The sequence below is a fragment of the Gouania willdenowi genome, chromosome 8 (assembly GCF_900634775.1).
Source record: "Gouania willdenowi chromosome 8, fGouWil2.1, whole genome shotgun sequence".
In the NCBI taxonomy this organism is placed as follows: Eukaryota; Metazoa; Chordata; class Actinopteri; order Blenniiformes; family Gobiesocidae; genus Gouania; species Gouania willdenowi.
The window spans coordinates 3502940-3525622 of NC_041051.1; the positions used below are offsets into that span (position 1 = coordinate 3502940).

Below are 22683 nucleotides of genomic sequence, written 5' to 3' on the forward strand. Positions count from 1 at the left end.
TTGTTCAGGGGAGTGTATTTACAGGACATTGGTACGGCCGCAAGTTGGACCTCGCACCTGACATTTGTCCGCTTTTACATGCTAGACGTTTCCACTCCGTGCATGGCACGGGCAGTTTGACTGTCCTGATATATACAGACTTCTGCCCTGCGGGCTGGTCTCCACTCGATTAGCATGTCTGCCATTTGGTAGCTACCATATCCCAGAGTGAGACATCTCGTGAAATATTATGAAATAGAACTTAAGGTTATTTAAATACGACAACCCTTCTTGCTCGAACGAGTCAGAAGCGGTGTTTATTTTGAATGGAGGGTGTCTGTTCGCCTCCTCCTTTTTAAAGGAGGTGGGAGTGTCCCTGGCAGACGGACACGTTTCACCAGCCAATCAGAATTGGCAGATTGAGAAAAATGCTGCTGAGGGCTGCAGATGGAAGGTGCATCCCATAGTGAGACATCTCACTAATTATACTCATAGAACTCATTTTCACTAGTTGTAATGAAGTTTCAGATATCTACAATGGCGATTTCCACTAGTGAGAATTACATTTTTGATATCTACAATTAATAGTGTAACTAGTGACAATAGAATTGTAGATATCAATAATTAGAACAGTACCGCTACTTATTAAATGGTAAAACTTTTGAGATTTTACTAGAAAATGTTGTGTAAACACGGCCAGTTGTTTCTTCTTTTTGTTTCTGTCTTCAGTTCTGATAAGATTAGATATTTCTTTATTTGTCCAGAAATGTCAGCACTAAAAGATCCTTTATTGTTCACAATTTTCAAAAAACTTGAGAACTATGTGTACACACACACACACACGCACTCATGACCTCTTTTGTTTCTGAAGCAACGGCCGTCAACTCAGTGAAGTCTTCATCCAGCTGCCGTCGCGTAAGGAGCTGCCTGAGTATTATGAGCTGATCCGTAAACCAGTGGACTTCAGAAAGATTAAGGTTATTGATCTCTAATAACTGTTCACAGCTTGAAACGCTTTTTCTTTTCTGAGTGTTTGATGCCTTTAGCTTTTTCTTTGATCAGGAGAGGATCCGCAGCCACAAATACCGCAGCCTGAACGACCTGGAGAAGGATGTGATGCTGCTGTGTCAGAACGCTCAGACTTTCAACCTGGAGGGGTCTCTGGTGAGGCTGATGCACATTCGTCTACACAGTGGCTCGGGTTAGACTAGGATTAGGATTAGCCTTTCTACTCAAACCCTAATCCTACTCTAACGCTAACCCTCAGGCCCTAGGTAGACACTTTATTGAAAAATTATCAAAAGTGAACTTATAAATACACTTAAAGTTCAGGAAACAGCAAAGATACAAAATACCAAAAAATAGATGTGAGATGGGTGAATAGAGGCGAGAGACGGGTGAATACGCATGAATGGAGGCAAGACACGGGTGAATAGAGGCAAGAAACGGGAGAATGCGGGTGATTAGTGGCGAGAGACGGATGACTAGATGTGAGAGACGGGTGAATACGGGTGAATAGATGCGAGAGACGGGTGAATAGATGCGAGAGACGGGTAAATAGATGCGAGAGACGGGTAAATAGATGCGAGAGACGGGTAAATAGATGCGAGAGACGGGTAAATAGATGTCACAATTGATGGTGAATAGGGCTGCACGATTTTGACTAAAAACTTACTGTATTTTTGGGACTATAAGGCGCACCGGATTATAAGGTGCACAGTACAGGTACATATCACTCCGTGAGGCGCCTGACTACGTTAGTCCTAAAGCGCCAAAAATCCATCAAGCAGTGCAACCTTCAGAGTTTACCAAAGTTGTACTAAAACATTTTGACATACTCATTTCATACATAAGGCGCACTGTCGATTTTTGAGAAAATTAAAGGATTTTAAGTGCGCCTTGGTCCGAAAAATCTCAATTACCGTATTTTTCAGACCAAGGCGCAATATTGTGATTGCGATTTTTTATTTTTATATTTGATACATTTAACTGCATAAACTGCTAAAATTATGTTTGACAGTCTACAAGTAACATGACATCCTTCACAACATATTGTTGCTCAAACTGTCCCACATTAGAACAAAACACATTAATCGACTTTCAAAAAATATTTGGTTTTATGTGGACAGCGCCCTCCTCTGGAGGAATCACAGAGCGTCTGTCTAAACGCTTTAGGATGTGCTTGATGGAAACTCAGAGCTTTTATCTGTTTCAGCTGACCAATCAGAATCAGAAATGTTTTTAATGACCATGTACAGTTTTAAGGACAGTACAAGGAATTTGTCTTGATAGTTGGTGCACAAAACAAACAACAAAAAAAAAAAAAAAATCAAAGAACAACCCAGCAACAATAATAATAATAATAATGATAAATATAAAGGATGAGGGATAAATAAAGGATAGATAGAGAATAAAGGATAAATAGGATAAATATAAATAGGATAAATATAAATAGGATAAATATAAATAGGATAAATATAAATATATATACAGTGCAGCAGATAATGTCATCATGGGGGTGGTGATCGGGTGGGGGGGGGGGTTCAGTGGGTGACTTGGGGTGTGTTCATGTGGATGGTGGCAGAGGGAAAGAAGCTGTTTTTGTGTCTGGAGGTTCTGGTCCTGATGGACCGAAACCTCCTTCCAGAAGGGAGAGATTGAAACAGTTTATGACCGGGGTGGGAGGGGTCGGCCACAATCTTTCCTGCACGCCTCAAAATCCTGGAGGCGTACAGGTCCTGGAGGGAGGGCAGATTGCAGCCGATGACCTTCTCTGCAGAGTGGATGATACGCTGCAGTCTGGCCTTGACCTTGGCTGTAGCTGCAGCGTACCAGATGGTGATGGAGGAGCAGAGGATGGACTGGATGATGGAGCTGTAGAAGTTCACCATCATCTTTGTTGGCAGACTGAACTTCTTCAGCTGCCGCAGGAAGTACATCCTCTGCTGAGCTTTTTTGATAACATCAGCTCCCACTTAGCTCCTGAGTGATGATGGTCCCCAGGAAGCAGAAGTACTCCACAGAGCTCACTGTAGAGTCTCCCAGGGTGAGGGGGGTGAGGGGGGCTGGGTTCTTCCTGAAGTCTGCTATCATCTCCACTGTCTTTAAAGCGTTGAGCTCCAGGTTGTTCTGGCTGCACCAGGACACCAGCCGGTCTGTCTCCCACCTGTAGTCAGATACCCCCTCCTCCACTCACTCGTTTTGCCTTACCTAAATTATGACTTGGAAATATCCAATACTCATCCTATTTTGCTACTCCAAAAAAAGCAGTAAGAAATACCACTAAAGCAGATTTCTCTGCACTAACAAACCCTATTTTCATGATCCATGATCTTGCTGACCTTATCACATTGGTAATGGTGTATAAGGCACATAATAATCTTCTCCCTCCTCACATCCAGAGGCTTTTTGAACTCAGGAAAAGTCAGTATAACCGCAGAGAAACCGGCATTTGAAAAAAAGGAAAAGCTAGAACAAATAAAAGTTTATGTATTTCTGTAAGAGGTGTTAAGCTGTGGAATGACTTGAAAGATCAAATAAAACAGTCTGGAACAGTCAAAGCTTTCAAAAAGATGTATAAATCTACTATAATTAAAAAATATATAAGCTCAGGATGAATAAAGTAGCAACTAATGAAAAGACTTTAATAGATCCATAAAGCATGAAATGAATTCAATGATGACATGATTTAGTTTAGAAATAAAAATAACATGAAACAAAATGAATTTTATGTTAAAATAACTATTCTAAATACATGTGGATTTCTCTTTTGTTGGTCACTTAAAATTGTTTATTATAAATCTTTGTGTTTTTGTCTCATGGAAGTTTGTAAACAGGGTTTGGCATAATCTGTATTACCTTCAGCCTAAAGCCTTTAGGTCATGCTGTACACGAAATTATGGAAATGTTTTGTTTAATGTTTAATGGAATGACCGAATAAAAACTACTACTATTACTACAGTAGTTACTACTACGACAACATAGAGACAGAGTCGAACAAAGAGTTAGTAAAAAAAGAATAATGGTTAAATAATTGGGAAATGGTTTGGCTTCAGAGTGTGCGCGTGCGCACGTGGGTGTTGTATAGCTCCAGAAGTCTCGGCAGGTCGATAACGTTATAAACAGGACTAGAAACAACTGGTTTCTGTCAAACTGCTCCAACACTGCTTCTATGTCGTTTCAGACGAGACGGTAACAGAAAAGTATCATAAGCTACGTCCATGTGCTCAGTACAACCCAGGAAGTAGACAGGATGACTGAACTCTGACCTTACGTTACTATGGCTCCCTTAAAGGAACAGTCCTCAGAAAGCCATCATTACAGCACGTGTTAGTGGTAGCTGTTATATTATAATACTTTGGATAATAGTATCTGATAAATACGCAATTTTCAGTCATAATAAATAAATAATTGATTGTTTATTGTAATAATTAAAAAAACTGTACAGCTCTTTGGTCAGCTGAAGTAGTTTTTAAAATGTGTACAAATGCACATAATTACTTTTATAAACGTTGATATTGTTCTCTACACTTATGTAAATAAAGGTCCCTGTGTGACATTTGGTTTTAACTGACTGACCTGAAATATTGTAAAATAATGGTTTAATGGTTAATTAAATTAACGGTATTTAAGATTTACTATGGGGTTTTGCCTTTGAAAAAAGAAACTAACAGGTACGCTATGCTATATTAGTTAGGGGGAAACCCCAATTACATCACAGAGAAAACATCAATATACTGTATACAGTGAGGCAAAAAAAGTATTTAATCAGCCACCAACTGTGCAGGTACTCCCACTTAAAAAGATGAGAGAGGCCTGTAATTTTCATCATAGGTAAACCTCAACTATGAGAGACAAAATGAGAAAAAAAATCCAGAAAATCACATTGTAGGATTTTTAATGAGTTAATTGGTAAATCCCTTGGTAAAATAAGTATTTGTAAGAGCCAGAAATTTTGCTTGTTTGTAGGTGACCAGACCTGTAACTTCTTCTTTAAGAGGCTCCTCTGTTCTCCACTCGTTACCTGTATTAATGGAACCTGTTTGAACTGGTTATCAGTATAAAAGACACCTGTCCACAACCTCAAACAGTCACACTACAAACTCCACTATGGCCAAGACTAAAGCTAGAGCTATCAAAGGACACCAGAAACAAAATTTTAGACCTGCACCAGGCTGGGAAGACTGAATCTGCAATAGGTAAGCAGCTTGGTGTAAAGAAATCAACTGTGGGAGCAATTATTAGAAAATGGAAGACACAAGACCACTGATAATCTCCCTCCATCTGGAGCTCCACGCAAGATCTCACCCTGTGGGGTCAAAATAATCACAAGAACGGTGAGCAAAAATCCCAGAACCACACGGGGGGACCTAGTGAATGACCTGCAGAGAGCTGGGACCAAAGTAACAAAGGCTACCATCAGTAACACACTACGCCACCAGGGACTCAAATCCTGTAGCGCCAGACGTGTCCCCCTGCTTAAGACAGTATATGTCCAGGCCCGTCTGAAGTTTGCTAGAGAGCATTTGGATGATCCAGAAGAGGATTGGGTGAATGTCATATGGTCAGATGAAACCAAAATAGAACTATTTGGTAAAAACTCAACACGTTGTGTTTGGAGGAGAAAGAACACCATACCTACTGTAAAGCATGGGGGTGGTAACATCATGCTTTGGGGCTGTTTCTCTGCAAAGGGACCAGGACGACTGATCCGTGTAAAGGAAAGAATGAATGGGGCCATGTATCGTGAGATTTTGAGTGAAAACCTCCTTCCATCAGCAAGATCATTGACGATGAAACATGGCTGGGTCTTTCAGCACGACAATGATCCCAAACACATCGCCTAGGCAACGAAGGAGTGGCTTCGTAAGAAGCATTTCAAGGGGCCTCATTTATACAAAAAAGAGTACGCCACATATAAGCAAAGTTTGGGATTTATAAAAAAATAAAATAACCTGACGAGATAATGTGCGCACCTCCACGGCAGCTCTGACCCTGCCGTACGCACAAAATCATGAGAAGGATGAAATTAATGACAGCTCTGCGAAATTAATAGACATTTTGTGAAATAATTGAACACATTGAACATTTCACAACACGTGTGAAGGATGCATTTGCAAAAACAGAGGAGGAAAAAACTATACTGACACCCGCAGGGAGTGAGTGACGTGCGTGTGCCTACAAATACAGTTTTATATTATTAATAATAATATTAATAATAATAGTATTTGTCATCAAAATCACATGGTAATTGCGCAAAACTGCTGCTCAATTGGCTGCAACAGCTGTAGCTGTTATGAAAAGGAACACACTAATGTGTAAAGACACACAGGGGCTTATCAGGCACTGCTAGAGGACGAGATGCATGGGATACACCGGAGAGAGGGGATCTTCAAAGACCAGCGAGAGGCAGAACCCCTCAGTGAGGACAAGCTGCTGAGGGAAAGAGGACGAGGCTGCAGTAGCAGTTTCATCGCATGCTTTTGGGGCATATATAGTGCATCTGTGTGTTCCCCACCTCCGTTACACAGAGGGGATCCCCAATTCCCACCGATCCTCCAGCTTTTTGTGAGGCTGAGCTCCGCCCCTTTCCTCCACCTGTTGAACAGACGTTCTTCCTATGGAGAGTGATGCACATTTTCTCTTCTGCTTTTGTGTGATCAGCCTTTCTATCATTTATAATGTTCACTGTCACCACATTACGCTGTTTTGCGTGTGTCTACCTCAACAATTAATACCTCCACCTCACAATGAGTGAAATTTGTTTTATTGCTCATTTTCCCCCTCAATCCACCATGAAATTTGTATTAGTGAATATTCATTTAGGGCATTCATCTGACCTTTTATGGTCACCTTCACGTGCACCAACCTTTGAGTTGATGGTGATTTAAAAACAGAAACAGGCATGGGACGTACGTGCACCCTTGTTTATAAATCGTAAAAAAAAGATTTGTACGCACTTCCTGGTTTTTAGTGTACGCCAGCTGAAGTGTGCTTAATAGGCATACTTTTATAAATGAGGCCCCTGGAGTGGTCTAGCCAGTCTCCAGATCTCAACCCCATAGAGAATCTTTGGAGGGAGTTGGAAAGTCCGTGTTGCCCAGCAACAGACCCAAAACATCACTGCTCTAGAGGAGATCTGCATGGAGGAATGGACCAAAATACCAGCAACTGTGTGTGAAGACTTACAGAAAACATTTGACTGATGTCAGTGAGCTGGGTCACATTTGGCTGTAGGATCTTAACATTCATTAGATTCAACTCTCAGATGACAGTAAAATCAAACTGTGCTGTGTGCAGTACATCAATTGTCCAAGAGATGGTGCTACTAACGCTGCTGTGTCTCTCCCTCTCTCTCAGATCTACGAGGACTCCATTGTGCTTCAGTCCGTCTTCACCAGTGTGCGACAGAAGATCGAGAAAGAGGACGAGAGCGAGGGTGAAGAGAGTGAGGAAGAGGAGGAGGAGCTAGACGAAGGCTCAGAGTCAGAATGTGAGTAGTATGGGTTTGGTCTCCATCAGCAGAGAATAATGAGTTTGTGTTTGTGTGTGTGTGTGTGTGTAGCGCGCTCAGTGAAGGTAAAGATCAAACTGAGCCGTAAAGAAAAGGGAGATCGAGGAGGTAGAGGGCAGCGTCGCCGAGGTCGCGGCGTCAGAGCTAAACCTGTGGTTAGTGATGATGACAGCGAGGAAGAGCAGGAAGAGGTGAGACACACACACACACACACACCAGTCCCTGCTCTTTCCTTCTACCTCACGTTTGTTTCCTGTGACCCAGGAGCGCTCGGCCAGCGGCAGCGAGGACGACTGAATAAGCCTCGCTGTGATTGGATCAACCAGGCACCAGTCGGTGGCCAGACCTAGTTTTACCTAGATCAGCTGATTTTAATGAGACTATTGTATTCTCATTAAAGTATTCCATTAAATAAAACCCAATTTCAAAAGTGAGATATGAAAGCTATGAAATTCACCTCCATATTTAATGATTTTGTCAGTATGAACAGTAGTTTTTTGGTGGAACATTGACGGAGCCTGAATAACCATAGACTGATCGTGGGCCATGAAAACTCTTCCTTTTAGACACGTGTACATGTGAACCAGGAGTCAACACATTCCTTTAAGTCCTTTTTTTGAATGCATGTGTCTGTGTTATTCCCTCCTGGATGTTCTGTGTGTTTAATTTAAAACGAGTGGTGGGACCATGGGACCGCCCTCCCTCTGGGTCTGAGTAGTGATGGACAGAACCAGGGATCGGTCAGTGTCACTGGATTCCAAAAAATACAATAAAGGCATCTCATGATCAATGTACCGTCTTATTTTTTACATAGAGATGATCCTCTGATGATTTTACAATACTTGTGTATGTTAAGGTTTCATTTATTCAGACAACTGTTTGACATGTTTCCACTGTCAACTGCCAGTCTTCTTCAGAGGCATCTGCTGATCGCTTTCATTTTTTCTTGACTTCTACAGTGAAATTCCTGAATAAATGAAACCTTAATATATTGTTCAATACTTTTGGAAGAATGTAGAAAATTAAATGTCATTGTGTACCATTAAATAACTACTACGTAGTGTAAGTTTATAACCTTTCACATTTATAGATGAAAGTAAACAGTACAGTAGAGCTTTTAGGTTGTCATATATTATAAAAGCATGAAACACACACAGTATAAAAGTTTCTCTGTGGGCCACCACATGCTCCAGCACCTTGTGACTCTCAGGATCAGTCGGTACTTTTTATCATATTTGAGAATGACTTTTTGGCCTTTTTTTCCATGCAAAAAGTAGCATTATACCTATTCATATTCAATCCCTATATCTCAATCATAATTTCCAGGTTGGTAAAACCACCAAGCGTTTTATCGTTTAACTTTAAACTACACTGGTGTCTTTAGGATATCAAACTCATTTTAGTTCAGGTGCAAAATACAAAAGGGGAAAAAAAAAAGTACATTTCCAACATTATTGAGCTCATGATCACTTTCACACAAAACGTATGTATGGAGTACGTAAGGCATCACCAATATCCAGGCAATGAATGACAGATATCAGTCTCTGAATTCCTTGGTTTTGTTAACAATTTTTGTGTAGGAAATTGAAATATTTTAGAAGAAATTAGATGACTTTCAAAAATGTGCAGTCATGATACAGGCATGGGAAAATAGTGAACCCTTGTAAATATTGTGAAGTTTCATTGACAGGACTGACGTATCTAGAACAGACTTATTTGGTAATTTACACAATGATTCATGTTTTCTCTATCATTTATACTTTCTCCTGCTGGCCACATTGGATGCGCAGGGGTGTCCAACTAATTTTGGTTCAGGGGCCAAACAGGGACCAGTTTGATCTCAAATTGGCCACAAGAGAAAAAAAAAAACAATTTTAACGTCATTGTGCCCTAGTTTTCAATATTAGTTCAGTTCACTTTAAAAATTATTGATTCTGTTACCAATCTTTATATAATTTAGAGGAATTTTGTGGAATTGTTAGTGAGAAATTGGAATATTTGTGAAAATATTGAGTTCTTTCCACAATTTGCAATTAAAAATGATATGATATGAAAAATGCAAGCACTTGTCAAGTTTCATAAAATTGGTCAATTTGAGAAAAATACAAATGGATTATTTGGTAATTTACACAATAATAAATGTATTCTCTGTCATTTTTAGTTTCTCCTGGGGGCCAAATTGGATGGTCGAAAGGGTGGTTTAAAGTTTCTAATTTTTTTAACGTGAACCTGAATGCTTGACTAGTCTAGACACAGGTCATTTCTAATGTAGTGATTGTATTTTTAGCGATAGTGTTCACTATTTTTTTTAACACTGAACTATTGTTTATCTGTTGGGTTTCTATTTTCATTTTTTAAAGTACAGTAACTGTCTTCATTGTGATATGTGATAAATGTTAATTCATTCAGCGTCACTGAGCCCTGACACACCAACCGTTCTCCTTCACTTTGTACAGACTCGTGTGTCTACACTCACAGACACACACTCACAGACAGACACACACACTCACAGACAGACACTCATACACTCACAGACACACACTCACAGACAGACACACACACTCACAGACAGACACACACACTCACAGACAGACACTCACAGACACACACTCACAGACAGACACACTCACAGACAGACACTCATACACTCACAGACACACACTAACACACTCACAGACAGACACTCTCACACTCTGCCTAGTGGCTGTTTAATCTTTGCTTCCTTCATAACTTTCTCACATTACAATCACCAGCCTGAAGATGAAATCAGTTAAAAATCTCCTTTAATCATTTCTGATCTCAGACGACAGATGAAAAATAGCTAATTCTGGCTTTTTTTTAACCATGTTTGTTCATGTGTTATATGAAATTGCACTGTCCCCTTTCAAATAAACCAATCTAATCTAAAAAAAACCCATCATGTTAGTGTAAATCTAATCTGTCTGATACATAATTACAATGTTGTACTGTTTCATCTACTGTCTAATTTTTATCTTCAGGGGCAAAATGATGTCTAAACTAAGCTACTATGAAAGCTTCCATGCAGCAACCCCCACCCAACTGCAAGACTAAAGAAAACCTAACTTGTCCCTACTTGTACCATAACTCTGTTTCAGGTCCAGATGGTAAAAGTAAACTAACAGGATCTGCAGAAAACCTGATGTGACCTTTTAAAGCGAGCAGAAGTTCTTCTGTTCAAACAAACACTTGTTTGTCCTCAGATTGGGATTGTTGATAAGCCATGTAGTGGGTGAAGAAAACTGGAAGAACCACAAGCTGTTTCACACCTATTGACCATAAAATGAAAAAGTGGAGAAACTCTTTACTTGTAGTGCAGGGTACGGTCCGCCCCCTGGGGGTCCTGATCTAAACAATGGTTTAGCCTCTACAAAGACTTTATTTAATGAAAGATTAAAAAGAAGTGATATTTTAAAGGAATTGCAATCTAATATTATCAATTACAGAAGCGGATTAGGGCCAATTTTGATGGAGAAAATAAATTTGGGCAAATCAAGAATAAAGTTCAAATGTTGAAAATACACTCAAAATACAATATAGTGATAAAAGTGGTTTGCGAATAAAGTCAAATCTACAGAAGCTGACGAGGGCCAATTCACCATATACAACAACAAACAGCAGATCATTAAACTATACTATACTATACTATACTATACTATACTATACTATACTATTCTTTCTCTTTTAGCTCATAAACACAGCGTTGTAATCTTGAACAATTATGAAGACATATTGTTAAAAAGTGAATGTGCTGAGAAGGAAAAACCAGTTAAGTTATGAAGTGGAGCATAACACTGTAGAGCTATAGGGTGTAGATCAATAGAGTAGATCTATAGAGTGGGTGACAGACCAGTGAGTGTAGATCTATATAGTGGGTAAAAAACCAGTGGGTGTAGATCTATATAGTGGTGGTGGTGGTGGTCACCATCACTATGAGTGTGGTTTATGATTTAGCAGAGCAGCTAAAGGCCACATCACATATTTACTCACAGATCTGATGTGTTTTTGAGGCCTGTGTCCCAGTTTCCTCCCCTCTGAGAATGTTTAGAGAAATGTGTGGAAAAGTGAATAAGGAGCTTTCCCAGTAGTTCACCCAGAGTACAGTTCAAGGTTGCTGAGGTTTTATCTCATGTTGTGCTTTATCTCTGCGCCTCCACTCATTTTAAACCTGCGTATGAATCCAGAGCTCAGGACTTTGGACCCATAACAACATCATGTATATGTTTTATGACCTTTAACTAACCTCTGCTTAACCTCTTCATAAGGGCTTTTATTTCAAGTCCTGGACTGTTTAGTGTGTGTAGAAATATCATGAATAAAAACTGCTAACGTAGAGATCATTTGTGGTTAAAAAAACCCCCACAAAAACCATTCATGGTGACACACAATACCTATATTTACCTTTATATAAGCTGATATACAGTATAGTGCTGTGTGGAACTTGGAACCCGGACATAAGTTGCTCTGTTGCACATCTCTACCAGTTTACCACACACTACTACCAGTTTACCACACACTACTACCATTTTACCACACACTACTACCAGTTTACCACACACTACTACCATTTTACCACACACTACTACCAGTTTACCACACACTACTACCATTTTACCACACACTACTACCAGTTTACCACACACTACTACCAGTTTACCACACACTACTATCAGTTTACCACACACTACTACCAGTTTACCACACACTACTACCAGTTTACCACACACTACTACCAGTTTACCACACACTACTATCAGTTTACCACACACTACTACCAGTTTACCACACATTACTACCAGTTTACCACACACTACTACCAGTTTACCACACACTACTACCAGTTACTAGCATTATAATGTGTGTGGGTTGTTTTAGACCTTACCGTTTGATAAACAATAATTTAAACAAAAACTTTTAAAATGTCATATACTTTGCAATGATAAACATAAGGATAATAACATCACATTAATAAATTTAAAGAAGTAAGGCCTACCTGGAATGTACATTTCTTAAAACTCTTTTATCTTTGAATGTGTATTTTAACCATAAATATCAGTCTTTTTTTTTTACTTGAATAAATCGTTTTTATTTTGTGCTATGCTGTTAGAGTCCTCACAATGTAGCATTAATAAATGTGTGTTACCCTGCTGAGCACGTGGCCGAGGACATACCCAAATAGAGCCCCGCCCCCGATCGCGAACCGCTGAAATCACACCACCCGAGGAACCGCCCTCCCCTCCCTCCCCCCCGAAGCCCCGCCCACCGCTGGACCACATAGAAATGGTTGTGATGTTGTTGTTAAACAGAAGCATCTGAAAGAATCAGGCTCTACACACACACGCTCACGCACGGACTCCCGCACTCTCCGATCCACGCGCAGCTGGACAACATGAGAGCATCATTTCACTCATTACTGCTGTTTGTCAACATCTGTTCCTTTGGTCACACAAGTAAGGTTCAACTTTCAGTGTGTGTGTGTGTGTGTGTGTGTGTGTGTGTGTGTGTGTGTGTGCGTTATTATAAAATGAGGTGAAAAAGAAACTTTTTTTTTTTTTGAATGAAGCTGCGTTTTGTGCCTCTTCATTGACTTGCTCTCTCAGCCAATGAGCTTTGAGTAGTCTGTGGTGGGGGGGGGGGGGGGGGGGGGGGGTATTAAGGGTTCTGTCACTGATCACTGTATCATGTAGTCAGAGACATTTCCTGATGTAATACAGGTAAACATTGCAGGAAACTTTCATTTTGGAGGGAAAGTTAATGCATTTGCCCTCAAGTGTTTTTAGTTTTAGCCCCAAACCTGTTCTGTGTGTTTGTGATCACTCCCTAAAACTTTGCGTTGCATGAAAATCCACACAGATTGAAAATAGTTGCCGTTAGTAGAAAATAATTGATCTAAGATGATGTAGTATTGATTTATCTTGTTAATTACATTTGTTTTCACTCCACAGTAAAACATTTGATGGACCGGTGCTCTGTCCAGGGTGTACCCCATGTTTAGTATCTGGAGATAGACACCAGCACTTAATCAATAATGTTTTCATTACATCCAGTTTGTTTTTGTAGGTCTGAACTTTAAACATTTGATTAAACGCCTGAATAACATGTTGTTCTTCTATGATTACAGCAAAACAAATCAATGATAGATAAATAATTAACTCCTTTATTCATTCATTTTAATTCACATTTATTTATATAACACAAATACAAAGTCCTCTCATTGACACTGAGACGTCATTTTGCATCATTGCTTAATATAATCTAAACTATAAAAGCACTTTGACAGTATGTTTACACCTGTTTTTATATCATTAAGTAGTGAGCAGTGACTATGTTTAGAAACAGGAGAAAACCAGTATGTTGAACTGGTGTTTGAGGAGAATTCATAATTTATGATCTGTCTGTAGCCCCCTCCCCCCCCCCCCCCCCCCCCCCACACACACACACACGCTTTTGAAGTTTACACACTTACTCAGATTTTTCCCAACATACATCAGGGTGTGAGAATGCTTGTTAAAATACTAGTGAAAATATTTGTTTGTGTGAAAGGCCGACGTTAGGGAAGGAAATAGCAACGTGAAGACTCTTTACACTTGTGTTTTAGTGCAAAGTCAGCTTTAAAGTGAAGGTAAGGATGGAAACAGAAATGGTTTTATTGTTATTTTTGAATTATTTTTCATATCTTTTTTGACTGAATCAAGCAGAAGTTGCAATATAACTCTGAATATAGTCTCTCACATGCCACACATCACACATTTACACGCACTGTAAACAGGTGGGAAAACAGAGGAATATCTAATATTGCCCAAAATCTTATGCATTATGACAGAGTTCACTTCCTGGAATGGAAACAGCTTTATGACACACACTAAACCCTCAATATTACGCATTTACATTTTTCACCGTAATTAGAGTTGTCTAATGTATATTAGCTTTAGTAAAGGGACAGACCTTAAATCTCTGTGCATTTAATGTCAGAGAAATTAATAATCAGAATAATGAACTTTGTTAAGCACATTAGGCATGTTTGACACAGTTTCAGGGAGTTTAAATTCAGTAATAACATCTGATTTGGGAAAGCTGATGAAAGTGAAGCAAAATAGACATTTTTCTTGGCTTGGAAACGTAGCAGGATACGGACAAACCTTTTTACAGTCCTGTTATTTAGAGGTTGGTAGTGTGATTCCATGTGTCTAATTGAATGGTTGATGTAGGTACGCTGACTACATGTGGACCTACTCAATTCCAGTGTGAGAATGGGCGCTGCATCACACTGAGATGGGTGTGTGATGGTGCAGACGACTGTGGAGATGCCACAGATGAACTTCCAGGGACCTGCTGTGGGTGTGACACTACAATAATCATTAATGTTGTCATCAGATTAGACCAATCACAGTGTTCCTCTGGGTTTCCACCTGTAGTGAGCAGAACATGCAAACCCACTCAGTTCAGCTGTGCAGGTCGCCTTAACCAGTGTGTACCGAGCACATGGCGCTGTGATGGAAAGGCTGATTGTGAGAATGGAGCTGATGAGGAGGGCTGTGGTGAGTTTATCTTCTAATCACTAATCAATAATGCACTTCCTTTATAATCCATGCATTTTGTTTTGCTGTGTTAGCTCCCAGACGGTGCACAAACACAGAGTTCCGCTGTGGGAGTGGACAGTGTGTGTCATCCTCCTTTGTGTGCGATGATGAGGAAGACTGTGACGATGGCAGCGATGAAGCCTCTTGCCCCCCCGTCTCCTGTAGCTCCGCCTCCTTTCAGTGCAACAACACCATCTGCGTCCCTCGCCTGTGGGCGTGCGATGGCGACTCCGATTGCATCGACGGCTCAGACGAGTGGCCTCAGACCTGTGGGGCGGTGACGTCTGCCTCTGGCCCTGCCCACCAGTGCACCTCCCAGGAGTTCCACTGCGGCAGTGGAGAGTGTATCCATGGTAACTGGAAATGTGATGGTGGAGCGGACTGCCACGACCAATCAGATGAAGCAAACTGTGGTAAACACACAAAGCTTTACCAACTTTATCACGTTATCATTCATGTTTAGCCACGCCTCTTCCTGTCAATCCTTCTATAGCTCATCCCACCTGCCGTCCTGATGAGTTTCAGTGTGGTGACGGATCTTGTATCCACGGCAGCCGCCAGTGCAACCATCAGCACGACTGTAAAGACATGAGCGATGAGATGGGCTGCATCAACGGTAAAAACATCTGCTGATGACTGAGTGAAATGAACAGCAGGATAAGTGTGTGTGTGTGTGTGTGTGGTACACAGCCACCCACTGTGAGGGGCCCTCCAGGTTTAAGTGTGGCAGTGGGGAGTGCATCAACATGGAGCAGGTGTGTGACCGGCGTCGTGACTGCAGGGATTGGTCAGATGAGCCTCTTAGAGACTGTGGTGAGTACACAGCTCCTGTTCATGTCGGAACTTGTAAATAAAACCTGTTTTTCCGTCTTCTTTGAGGCTCCAATGAGTGTGTGTATAACAACGGAGGCTGTTCTCACATCTGCAAAGACCTAAAGATTGGCTACGAGTGCTTGTGTCCATCAGGTTACAGCCTAGTGGACAACAAACGCTGTGAAGGTAAATATAATCACTTACAGTGGTCACACAATGATCTGCCTTCAGATATTCATGTGTTTTGCTTTTGTTGGATAGATATTGATGAGTGCTCTAACCCAGAAACTTGCAGCCAAATCTGCATCAATCAGATTGGCAGCTACAAATGTGAGTGTGAAGAGGGTTATCAAGTTGATCCTGCAACTAAAGCCTGCAAGGCCATTGGTAATTATCATGTTTTTATATTTTTAAGTGACTGTTACAGTATATCTGTTATGCTTCAGTGTATCCTGTTTATAGTTGCAGGAAAGTTCTTTTCTTCCTATCCACTCTATCGGAAGGCTCTAGAACTGTGTGTGATAGAACAGGAAGCACATGTAGCAGCTATAAAGAGAGTCAGATCTGTCTGTTTAGGGGTGGATGTAGAAAAGAGCCAGATATGGGTTTATGTACACATCTATATTTCTGGATTGTGTAAAAAGAAAATCAACTTACAAAAACAAAAATTTTAGAGTAAAAAAACCAACCTAAAACAACAACCACTGAGACTATGTTCTGACCTTTGGCAAATGCAGCCCAATATGTCTGATATTTTGCAATGCGACTGCGTTTGGAACGATTTATTCAACTCTTATATCATTGAGATGCGATAAACATCACAATTCTGCATCCCAGGAGGAGTCGCAGGGAAAAACAGCCATGGAGGTCCTTCAGTCTCACATTTACGCACAGATTCTCAGCAGAGGGAAAGTCCGCACCTAAAAATACAGCATAGGCATACTGTACATGATGGGTTCATTTTGCAAACCAAAATAATGATGAAATATGTTCATGGAGGACCTTTTTTCCTATGACAAGCAAAAATTTGATCTTTGGAAATAAAAACACAACAAAATATTGTTTTCGTTATGATTTTTTGTTTTGTTTGAGACGAGACGGTACTAAAATGTTGGCGGTCTAGTCCCGTCATTGGTTGAAGTGGTTGAATGAGAAGGATGTGTCCATGTACTATACCAACCTATACCTCTGACACACGCACACTCAACAGGATGGTCACAAACAAAGGCTGAAAATACGGTACTCAGATTCAAACTGAACGGTTGCAAAGCGCCATAACTAATGTAAATAAACTATTATTGATAAAATGACTGAAATGTCACTGAAACCAATATACAATTTTGTCTTAAGACTAAATCTGTCATTGTCATTAACTGATGTCCTTTGTTTGGATGTTTATGATGTTTTATGTGAACACTTATTTAACTTCTGAAGAAAAAAACTCAATAAATGAAGTTTAAACTTTAGTTTACGGTTATAATACATTTGCTCCTTTGTTATGGAAAACGCTTTTTTGGATTTTATCTGAATATCAAAGTTGTGTTTTTGAGGGGGTGTTGGTTGGATAGAATCTATAGGGTCTCAAAGGATCTCCTAATGAATGATATCTCAGGGATAGAGTGTCTGCGTTGCTACTGGAGGATGTACAGTACGTTCTTGTACACATTTGCAACAGGGAGATTATATTTTGCCAAACCTATGGGGCAAGTTGGAATAACCTCTGAGAAAAGAAATAGAGTAAATAGATCCTTTCATTGACTCTAAAGATGGATTGAGGAGAGAGAGAACAGCTGGGAATAGTGAGGTGAAATAGTAATCTGAAAATATAATCTCTTCTATGCTTTAAATTCTCAGGTACCATTGCCTATCTTTTCTTCACCAATCGTCATGAAGTTAGAAAAATGACATTAGACAAAAGTGAATACACAAGAGTCATCCCTCGTCTTAAAAACGCCGTGGCTCTTGACATGAATATGGGCGCCAAAGAGATCTACTGGTCTGACATTTCACAGAAAACAATTTACAAGTAAGACTAGAAACGTGTTTGTGTTATGTTTGTTCTTGTCTAATTATGTTTGTTCAACCACAGAACTACGATGGACTCTGCTGAAGACTCTAACCAACACCACGTTGTCATTGGAAACGATGTAGATGCTCCTGAAGGAATTGCCTTTGACTGGATCCACAGGAAGCTGTACTGGACCGACAGCATCCGAAGCACCATTAGCGTAGCTACTGCCGATGGTCATCGTCGCAAAACACTTTTCCAACAAGGCCTGTCCAAACCTCGGGCTATTGTGGTCGACCCTCTTAGAAAGTAAGCTACTCACTGGTAACAACAGCGTGTGCTACTGACATAAATGTGTTAATGTTCTTTATTATCTGTTCCAGCTTTGTTTACTGGACTGACTGGGGAAATCCAGCTAAGATTGAAAAAGGTGGTCTGAATGGAGGGGACCGCACTCCTCTGGTTACTGACAACATTGTGTGGCCCAATGGCATCACACTTGGTAAGGCTGTGATGTGTTGATATGTATGTGAATGCATGTGCTCACTTTGGTTTCACTTGTTCCCTACACAGACCTGTTAAACCATCGACTCTACTGGGTGGATTCTAAGCTGCACACTCTTTCCAGTATGGATGCTCAGGGCGGCACTAGACGTACTCTCATCATTGATGAACACAGGCTGGCCCACCCATTGGGAGTCACAGTATTTGAGGTAATTTGCTTTGTTTACTGTTTGCGATCTTAAGATTGAAGCCTGATTGTTTTTGTGCTTGAAGGAAAAAGTGTTCTGGACAGATGTGAGCAACAATGCCATCCTCAGTGCTAACAGGCTAACTGGTGCAGATATCACTACAGTGGCAGAACATTTAATGTCACCAGAGGACATTATTCTATTTCATAACCTTAAGCAGCCTGCTGGTGAGGATCAAATATTATTATGGAATCGCATGTATTTCAGACTAAAAGTGCTTTTTCATCCCTAACAGGAAGAGATTGGTGTCAAGTGTTCAATGGTGGATGTGAATTCCTCTGCCTCGCAGCCCCTCAGGTGGGCCAACACCCTCCCAAATATACATGTGCCTGTCCAGATGGCATGATGCTAGCTAGGAATATGAGAACATGTCAACCTGGTGTGTAACTATTGAATACTCCAATAGGATCTTCTACAAAGGTCCAAAATGCAGAATTAAATGTTCCTTCTTGTTCTGACAACCAGCAGTAGAGACAACACCCGGAGTCCCCATACAACCTCAAGTAACACCCCGTCCTCCACGCCGGCCACCAGTTACTACACGCAGGACCCCCATAAACCCTCAGAGGGGAACCTCCACTGCAGCGCCTGTGGTTCCCAGTACTGTCTCTAAACTCGAGCAGCCGTCCACTAAACCTGCACCCAGGGAAATTACAACCCAATTCACAACAGCCTCAAACATGCCTATGAATCCTAAAGTTATCCAAACCTTGACTAAAGCTCCTGCTCCTTCTCCAGGTGCGTTTCCAAACAGTCAGCATAAGGACTGAGAGAAAACTCATTGTGTCCGTTCTGCAGGCGAGTTAAAATGTCTTTAACTTTCTTCATTGTGTGCTTGTTTTAGGGTTCCCACCTCGAGGACCTGTGGTGGTACCGAGCCCTGCCTCCAATACTTCACTGGCTCTTTACATCACCTTACCTCTGGGTACGTTGCTAAAGGGATCCTCCACTGTTTTTACAAATGTGTCCTAAAACCATTGAATTGTTCTTATTAGTCGATCTCTGTCTAACAAACACATTATTTTGCACCATATTTGTTTTATTAACTTTTAAAAATGGGTCTAATTTACCGTTATAGAGCCTATGTTCCGCCATGTTGAAATGACGTCATTGATGACGCCAATCGCCCCTTTCAGCCCATTGAGTTCTATAGGAGGTGAAGCATTCAGGATCATTTAGCAGCTTTTTCAGTCAAAACGACAACTTGTGCTGCTTTGGGTTGCTCTAAAATGTCGACGTAAACCTTTTTTGTTTATCTAAACAAAATCCGTGTCCTGAAAAAATCTGTGACCACAAGAGGAGACAGTTGCATCTCTCCTGTGTCGTAGACGGCAACTTTCAACATTTCGGTGCACAGGCTCTACAACGGTAAAAGAGTCACATTTTTATAAATGAATAAAACAAATATGGTGCAAAATAATGTCTTTTGTTTGACATAGATCTACTAATAAAGATATTTAAAAGGTTTTAGGGCACATTTGTGGAGGATCCCTTTAAGACTTTGACAAACATCTAATGTTTAGAAACTAAAACCACTAACTTATTGTTAAACTTTTTTTCTCTTTGATCTATCAAGCCATTATTTGTTTGGTGGCCATCAGTGCTGTTCTAGTATGGAGGAACTACAAGCTCAAAAACACCAACACTATTCACTTTGACAATCCGGTCTATCAGAAAACCACTGAGGACCAAGTGCACATATGGAGGAGCAACAGCCATGATGGTTTCTCTTATCCCAAAGTATGTTGAAATGGTGAAATAAAGGGATATACAGTGGTAGAGCTTAATGTTCTTTGTATTTGCAGAAACAAGTGGTAAGTTTGGATGAAGAGGCTGACAATCCAACTTTTACAGAGAACTGACAGGAAAAACCAGCCAATGGAACGGACTAGTCTGCTACTAGAAGGTTGCTGCCATCAGAACGATTTGGATTTTTACCTCATGCTTTACAAAGATATGGAAGTCGTTATGTCTTCGGAAACAAACAAGATGTTAACAATGGTAAACACTTATGAGCTCAAGCTCTACTCTTTCATTTTGTCTTCCTGCAATTCAAACCTTTTATTCCTGATCAAAAATGTAAAAAAAAATACTTGGGGAGAATTGTGTCATTGGTAAATGTTTGATCTTGTTTTGTTTCCAGAGCAACCGTTGCTTGTGTGCTACTCTGTCTTAGACAAGTGTTGTTGAGTACAACATTTTAGGATTGTAGCCTAGATTGGCCATTGACGGTTCTAGGCCGTTCTTTCTGGCATTAGCATCTATTAAGCTAGCTTCATTTATTCAAGTCCCAATCTTGCAGCGTACTAACTCAGAATATCATGAGTTAGTTTGTGAATGCTAACTGGCCATTTTGACTGCTAGCCTCTATTTCTAGCCTTCACCTCTAAAGTCATCAATTTACAGAATAAAATTATGAACCCGTGTCCAACTCTTATTCATATCCAAGTTTTTGAGGTAATACTTCACAACGATATGCTTTAGATCTGATGGACAATTCCGTGTTGATATACCGGTATGCTTTGAGATTCACATGTTAGAGCCTAGCTGTGCTTTGAATTGAATGTAACCAGATTTTATAGGTGGTTTTTTAAGTTTCTTCTTGTGTTCAAGGTAGTTTTTATTCAAATTTGAATATTATAAGTATATCCCCTTATTTCTTCTTATAAAGTGAGGACTGTTTATGTGATTATCTGCTAACTAAGAGTGCAAACAAGAGCAGTTATTTTGGAAATGGGATTATCGTGAAAATGGGCAACTTGAGTTGTAAAAGGTGATTTTCTGTACATTTTATTCATAGTTCAACGTGGTAAAGCATGGTTTTCAAAGATAACAATAGGTGAGTTTTGATATTTTTGTAAATGTCTGGTTAACCAATATGACCTGAATATTTCAGTTATAAATACAGTGTTTGGTATGCATACAGCTGGCTTGCACATAATATCACCACTGCTCCAGTAACCTTAAAGAAGAAACGTGAACGTGTTTGTGCCTTGACTATACTGTATACTCTCCTCTCTAAAAGTCTTCTAATGCCAAATATGACCATGTGGTGTTTAGAACCCTCAACATCTGTGTGTAGTTTAAGCCCCTCTGTCTTGATTTGTGATCGAATTCTTTTGCTCTCGACAGCAATCTTTAAATTTTCTTCCCCCTTCGCCCCTCTCTGGAGGTTCACTGCATTCCTTTATGTGAAAAAAAAGCTTGGATGCAAACACGTGTAGCCATTGCTGTGTATTTCCATGTGTTCCCTCAAGTCCAGGATTCCTAATACCAAGTGGTGGTATTTATAAAATCATTGTTACCTGAAATACTCATACTGGGAGAAACACAGACATCAGCAGCGGTTTAAACATTGTCTTTATTCCTCACGTTTAGCCTTATTGCAGCATATTCTGATCATATGTATATGTTGGTGCTATAAAACTCAGTGAACATACATGTGAGGACATGCCTACATATGATGCTATTGTAAATTTGTGATTAACAGTTTAGAGGCTTTTTGATTGAGAGCGAAACTGTATATTAAGTCATTTTACATTCTGTCACTAAAGACCTGTAAATATATTGTTCATAGATGTACATATTTGTTCTTTATTGATGTTTTAGACTCTGTGGTATTCTTTTATCATTTGCTGTACATAAATAAATGTTTTTATTTATTATTGAAACAGTCTCTTTTTGAAAGCCTGAACTTCTGTCAACAGTTTTTTTTAATGTAAACAGAACAAAATGAAATGTGATACTTCTCCGTCTGCATTCCTCTGGTTTTCTGTGATGCTATGGTAGCCACACTGTTGTTCCACCCGAGAGTGACTTCAAACATTATTCACAACTGTTGACCCACTTTCAGTTTTCCCCGAAAGAGCTTTCTAGGAAAACGCTCTTTTGAAAAACGTGACCTTTTCCATGAAACCCCACACATCGCAGCAGAAGCCAACCCACACAGTTTTCCCAGAATGTTTTTTACTCCCACGAATGGGAATAACACCGCACACAAGTCAAAAATATTCTTTACAG

The 22683-nt window shown here is 40.1% G+C and overlaps 2 protein-coding genes across 6 annotated transcripts in view; both read left to right on the forward strand.

The window, feature by feature from the left end:
* The window catches only part of smarca4a (SWI/SNF related BAF chromatin remodeling complex subunit ATPase 4a), a 39549-nt gene extending 31267 nt beyond the window's left edge, over positions 1-8282 (forward strand). For 2 of the 3 annotated variants that reach the window (XM_028454451.1, XM_028454453.1), the window contains 5 exons: positions 851-956; positions 1042-1143; positions 7339-7471; positions 7544-7683; positions 7757-7789. In XM_028454451.1, the coding sequence (XP_028310252.1) occupies positions 851-956; positions 1042-1143; positions 7339-7471; positions 7544-7683; positions 7757-7789 (514 nt within the window). Of the gene's footprint in view, positions 1-850; positions 957-1041; positions 1144-7338; positions 7472-7543; positions 7684-7756 lie in introns of all 3 variants that reach the window. The other variant, XM_028454450.1, reaches the window with a different exon arrangement.
* Positions 8283-12791: 4509 nt separating this feature from the next.
* ldlra (low density lipoprotein receptor a) lies at positions 12792-22334 on the forward strand. 3 transcript variants are annotated; one of them, XM_028454730.1, is made up of 18 exons: positions 12795-12960; positions 14719-14844; positions 14926-15048; positions 15123-15503; positions 15584-15706; positions 15781-15903; positions 15970-16089; positions 16165-16290; positions 17758-17929; positions 17993-18220; positions 18295-18413; positions 18485-18624; positions 18689-18830; positions 18899-19042; positions 19129-19401; positions 19508-19588; positions 20240-20403; positions 20469-22334. In XM_028454730.1, exons 1-18 carry the CDS (start codon positions 12900-12902, stop codon positions 20523-20525), a joined length of 2703 nt encoding a protein of 900 aa, XP_028310531.1. In that variant the 5' UTR covers positions 12795-12899; the 3' UTR covers positions 20526-22334. The 3 variants fall into 3 exon arrangements, with proteins under 3 accessions (XP_028310533.1, XP_028310531.1, XP_028310532.1); XM_028454731.1 differs by having other exon boundaries at positions 12796-12960; positions 19132-19401; XM_028454732.1 differs by lacking the exons at positions 19508-19588; positions 20240-20403; positions 20469-22334 and having other exon boundaries at positions 12792-12960; positions 18899-18960; positions 19132-19260.
* Positions 22335-22683: the final 349 nt, after the last annotated feature.

What these genes read in the sequence shown, in the direction of transcription:
- ldlra (XM_028454730.1), top strand. Translation starts at nt 12,900, where the DNA reads ATGAGAGCATCATTTCACTCATTACTGCTGTTTGTCAACATCTGTTCC. An exon ending in GGACAACAAACGCTGTGAAG is followed by an intron (nt 16,090 to 16,164) that starts GTAAATATAATC and finishes TTTGTTGGATAG; the next exon opens with ATATTGATGAGTGCTCTAAC. An exon ending in GCCCAATGGCATCACACTTG is followed by an intron (nt 18,414 to 18,484) that starts GTAAGGCTGTGA and finishes TTCCCTACACAG; the next exon opens with ACCTGTTAAACCATCGACTC.